We start from the raw sequence: 6,000 nt of genomic DNA, 5'->3' as shown, positions 1-6,000 counted from the left end.
TATCGAATTATGGGGTTATTTTTAATAAAATAATTTTCACCCCCGCGAAGGGGTGGCATCCACCCCCAGGGTAAAAGCGCAAGTTGGCACCATGTCACCTTTGTTCCTTGAGATATCCTCTAACCACTCACCAATTTTCATGCAAATCGATGGAGGTTCAACGAAATCGGAGGGAGATAATAGCTCATGTCCACCTTCAGTGACTCCACTATTAGTTTTTTGAAGTCGTACGGTTGTCGGAATTTTGGTACGCTGCTAAAAATGTGGTCAAATTAAATTAAATGGAATACAATAAATAATAATACAATTTCAACTTATTATTAATAATGCGCCTATAAATTAAATTATGTAAACAATTTATACTGACGATAGGTAGTACCTACCGTCTTTACGTACAACCCCGGTATTCTTCGTTACCAGCAGAATTTGGTACTACAACACACTATCGATGGTATGCCCCTGGTAGCGGTACCTCTACCTGTTTTACGCTTACCACGTCATCATGTCTCTTTCTTCTCCCAGGTAAAAGACAAAAGCCGATCTCGTACTGACTAAATCAAATCACCTGCGAAGGCATTACCTGCATTCCTATCTCAAAGATGGCCGTGAAGTGCTAAAGAATGCGTGCAAAGAGTAAATATCGAAACGAGCATTGAAATTACTGTTAGAGCCATAAGATGTGCACTTGTTTGTGATCTGTCGACTTGATAAATTAGCGAAAAACTCATGAGTTCAAGAAACTCTTCATATTTGACGTTTGGAGGATTTAACTAGGATGAGGATGGTTTTTAATTGTGTTTATGTGGAACGTGATTAAGAACTTTGTTGACTGTTTTGTTTCTTTTTCTCGCTGGTGGAATGTGCGTTTTTTATGTTAAACTCGGCATGAAATCGTGATTTTAGTGGAACATTTGTTTAAATAATGCAGATATGGACGGTGTTTAGGAAAGTGACCAATCTGAGAATTTTTTTCTGCGAACTTCTTCGAAAACGTCGTTGTGGGCTAATATGATTTTCGAAAAAAATTTCCAGCTTCGAACATGTCACACCGAGATTTTACTGAGGTATGTATGAGATAGATATCGGAGAGTTTGATTAGGCATGTAAAACGTAAAGCAGTTTAAAAAAAATCAAGATTTTCTCTTGACCGTCTGATTCTCTTTTATCGCATATCTCCATCTTCGTTACAGTCTGTAGTTTTTTTTTATTTTACTTTTGGAATTTCCAATGCTGATGATTTTCTATTTCTAGAATTCTTTTAGAGATATGAAATTGTTATTATTTTTATAAAATTGCAATAAATCATAGCATTCATAACAATAATTTACAATTCCAATTTTGCTGCTTACTTGGATGCAATCTACCTTTTTCTGTACTTTCAGAATTTTCAGTGCTGATAATTGTTTTTATCTCACTGGTCTGTTCATTTAATAGAATTCAATTGTTATCATTCTTATAAAAATGCAATAAATCTTTTTGCGAAAAAAAAACGGAAATACTGGATGTATTTATAGTAGGGAAGCAGGGCCGCCGCTAAGGTGTTGGCCGTCCGTGTGCAACTTAATATTTGCCGCCCCCCTTCCAACACTTTAGAAATATGTATATACATACTAGTACCTATTTAAAGAAATGTGCAGAAGATGCATAACAATAATCATTTGTAAATAGGTAAATACTTGAACATTTAGACTAATATCCATGATCCAAGGTCCATTATAGATATCCTAATATCCTAATTTAAACGTCCATTTAATTAAAATAAACATAAATACATTAAGTGAAGATTCTATGTCAAATTTTGGACTTTAAAGGATTTTGATAACCACGTTTATTTTACTTACTTAAAATATCTTGCCACACCACAACAGAACATATGAATTTGAATTTCCAAATTTTATTTTTAAGGATTTTGCTAAAGTTCTTGTATTCACATTCATTTTGTTATTATTTTGCAATTTTTCTAAAGCATCATAATATATTTCACTTACTGTCTGGGTTTTTGTGCAGTTGCATCTATCCCACTCTCCCATCACGTGTCCGACAATGCTTCGATGTCAACTTTGGAATGTGCTTTAATAAAATGTTCCATCAAATATTCGAAGAGGAATAAAATACATATAGTTCCTGTAAAGTACTAAAAAAATCCACCGACTCAAAACTAATTTTTATTCCTACATCATTCACCGCCAGATTTAAACTATGCGCAGAACAGAAAAAAATCTATAAATGATAAATGAAACGCATTTTAGTATTATCAGGAAATAACAATAATTATTGTTTGGATTATTAGAATTTAGAATTAGAATTAGTTTTGTAGCATTACTAAGTATTTAATTATTTGAATTGGTTTTCGTTTAAAAAAAAGTATTATCATTAGTGGCCTGCTTTTGGCCGCCCCTATTGTTGGCCGCCCGTGTGCGATGCACACTTTTGCACACATGGCAGCGGCGGCCCTGTAGGGAAGGGAAGTATGCTAAATTTGCAGTTACTCAAACGTTATGGGGACCGATTGGGTTATGAAGAGTAGGTCCTAAAACCAAAAAAAGTTAAATAAAGTTTTCCATAAAGTGGAGGGACTTTCAATGATTTAATTTAATTTTCCATTTCAAACAATCGTTTTTTTTATTATAGCGCCATCTATCCATAATTCGAAAAATGTCTCTAATAAAAGTTGCTTATTTTTACGTAAAGAATCCAAATCTGCAATAAAAATTGGAGGCTCCTATTTAAGATTTTAAATTAACTCCCCACCCCACCTCCGTGGGGGGTTGTGTTTGGTGCCATTCGATAGATTGTTTAAAAATATTGTATCGGGTCGTGTTTGGTGTCATTCGATAGATTTTTCAAAAATATTGAATACGTGTATTTTTCAGTTTTTTGAAATCGATCTTGTTCATTTCGCGAAATATCGCGGAATTCCTATTTAAAATTTTAAATTTACCACCATCCCTCTCCGTGGGGGTCGTATTTGGTATCATTCGATAGATTCTTGAAAAATATTGAACACGTATTTTTTAGTTTTTCGATCTGACGTTCATTTCGCGAAATATTCGCTTTTTCTTTGTGAATTGGCGACTCACCCATTTCTTTCCGCCCCGCTCAAATCGTCAGATTTTTTAAATATATGTACACTCTTTTGCATATACTTAACTTACCTTATCTTAATCTGACGATTTCGAGTTTTTGTAAAGATAGATTTTTTTCGGACCCCCTTAACGACTGTGTTAAGAGCCATTAGAGAGTTATTGCCAACGTCTTTTAAGTCGACCTGTAATAAAAGATCCTTTATTTTGACATATAAGCATGCGCAGTATTGCGTCTTTTATTTTTGTCTTTTAATAAAATACAGGCCGCCTGTATTTAAGGAAAATTAGAGGACACCTTTATTTTAATAAAAGTTCCTTTATTTTGACATAACGTGTCAAAAATGTGAAGAAAGTTGTAACTTCACTTGTATTTTGAATTTATCTTGTCGCTTATTTGGATTGATAATTTATGTATTGTGGGATTGATATTTGATTAAACTTTCATCATTAAAGTTGTATGTTGGGTTTTATTTATTAAAAACAACTCTAAGTAATATTCTGAGATATAGATTATTGATGTTTTGACCCAAACGAATATAGAAAAGAACATTTTATTGAAGCTTGAGTTATTACAAGAAGTTGTAAAAAGGAATATTACGTAAATAATTTTAAATTGTTACTAATTACAATGATCAGACTTAAAATATCAGTAACTCATTTATTAAACTCAATATATTTTACATTTTTCTATAGAAATAAATATTTATTGAAGATATAAGAGATTGAAGATAAAAGATCAATAAATTTTAATGAAAGTTAGGATTTGTTAAAATTCTAGATTCAAAATAGAGTTCTATTCAACAGATATATAACAACAGGTTAACAAAATAAAACAAAGGTTCAAGTATTTATTTTTGAAAATTTAATCTTTTATAGATTAGAATCTATAAAGTTTTTAATCAAAAGTATTAATACACTTTCATTTTCATGTCATCTTCTTCTTTTGGCTCTTATCCGTTTCGAATGTTGGAAATCATATAGCAATCGTAACCTTGCTAGCTGCGATTCGAAACAGTTCCATTGATATATTCTCCCTCTACCAGGTCTTCGCTTACCTTTGACTGTACCTTGCAATATGTACTGCAGCAGGGAGTAACGGTGCTGATTTATCATATGTGTCCCAGATACTGCAGTTTTATGCGTTTAATGGTAAACACAATCTCCAATTCCTTCTTCATTCCTCCTTGTTCGTGATCCATTTCATGCCATCAGTATTTGTTTATTTAAACATTGCCAAAAAAATTAATAAAAACCAGCATAAAGCTTAATTCTTCTATTATCTTTTTGTATATCGGGAAGTTTATCTGACAGATTAGAGGTCTTTTCATTTTCAGATAACTAATTATTGGGAAGTTTATATAACAGTATCCTTAGTATCTGTCTTTTCAGCTCCGGATAACTAGTTAACGGGAAGTTTTTCTCTGTCAGATATCTATTAGTATCTAATCTGTCAGATAAACTTCCTGATAACTAGTTATCCAGAGGTGAAAAGAAAGAAAGAGAGGGCCATAATGGATAAAAGATCAAACGCCAATAGCATGTATGTACATATTTATAAATTTATTATTTAAAACCTGCTAATGATCATAAAATACTTAAAATCAGTCACCAATATAATATTTATATTTATTTATAAATTTATTAACAAACTGCAGTCCAATAAAAATAAAATTAGTTTAAGCGCTAGCTTTAAATGTCGAACAATAATTTTAAACAAACACACACACAATTTAGTCGCATTAGATTATGTAAAACTGAACAAGCTGATATTATTCTTTGAATAAAAGGTAACTTGCATCTCATTACATATGGTAAAATGGGAAATCTCTTCACAATACCAAATGTTCTTTCAATAACAACTCTTGAAGGGATTTGTGATGGATTATAAAAACACAACTTGTCTGAAAATTCTGGAATGGTGTCATTCGGTAGTTGTAGTTGAGGAATGGATATCCACTATTCCCTAATAATATATTCTCCAGAAATTCCCCATTACATATACCCATAATCAGTGCTGTTTTTGTAACAATATAGGTTCCGGTACGCAATGTTCTGGAGGGTCTGGGAAGTGTTGATACGGGGGTCCGCCCCCGGAGAAACTTTTTAAATTTAGCCTCAATAAAGGCGTTTTAAAGTTATTTGGGAGCAAGGAAAAAATTCAGGAATTTGTCTATAATTTTGTTGTTTTTTTTTATTTTTCCCAAAAGGTACCGGTACGGCGTACCGGCGCGTACCGTCACAAAAACAGCACTGCCCATAATGCATAAGTATTTAAAAACTCCTAAAATAGTATTTCCAATTTATTGCACTTCCATATTATTGAACGATGAGTATTATGGGATATATTATGTTGTTCTCTAAACATCTTTAAATGACAAAATAATTAAATTTAACGTTTTACTCTTCAATTATCTTATTTTAATTTATATCGACAAATGGAATTTTATAGGTTATTTTTATATTTACAAAAATATTTCATGTCATTTGTCAAAATAAAAGATTCTTTAACTGCGTTTGCAATACCACTCTTTTAGACCCGTCCTGTATTTGTCCTTTATTAAAGTATCCTGTAATAAAGGATCCTTTATTTGCCGGTGGCAATAACTCTCTAATATATGGTGGAGGTATATTTATTTACAGGGTACAAGGTTTCTCCCTATGTGATACCTAATCTGACGTGCTCGAGTAACTACAAAAATCCCCGCTTGGACTTCCCTACCATTAGTAGAATACACATTTTTGGTTTTCAGTTTAATGATTCCATCCTTAATTCTTTTATTGTACCGTTTTTTCTTTTAGTTTAAATTTCTGATTTTTTTAGCGTCTGTGTCTTTTGTTACTGTATATTTCATCAGTAATTTACTACTATAGATAGTTTTAATTGCTCATCGCATCTCGCATCTCTGGTCCCAAA

The 6,000-nt window shown here is 32.2% G+C and overlaps 1 protein-coding gene across 3 annotated transcripts in view; it reads left to right on the top strand.

The window, feature by feature from the left end:
- Window positions 1-516: 516 nt before the first annotated feature.
- LOC114342903 (tetratricopeptide repeat protein 28) overlaps window positions 517-6,000 on the top strand; it is a 137,846-nt gene continuing 132,362 nt past the window's right edge. For all 3 annotated transcript variants that reach the window (XM_050647164.1, XM_050647165.1, XM_050647163.1), the window contains exon 1: window positions 517-1,064. In XM_050647164.1, coding sequence (XP_050503121.1) covers window positions 1,041-1,064 — 24 coding nt within the window. In that variant the 5' untranslated portion in view covers window positions 517-1,040. The remainder of the gene's footprint in view (window positions 1,065-6,000) is intronic.

The sequence above is a fragment of the Diabrotica virgifera genome, chromosome 3, assembly GCF_917563875.1.
Source record: "Diabrotica virgifera virgifera chromosome 3, PGI_DIABVI_V3a".
In the NCBI taxonomy this organism is placed as follows: Eukaryota; Metazoa; Arthropoda; class Insecta; order Coleoptera; family Chrysomelidae; genus Diabrotica; species Diabrotica virgifera.
The sequence above is the reverse complement of the archived record's forward strand: the minus strand, read 5'-3'. Positions and strand labels throughout refer to the sequence as shown.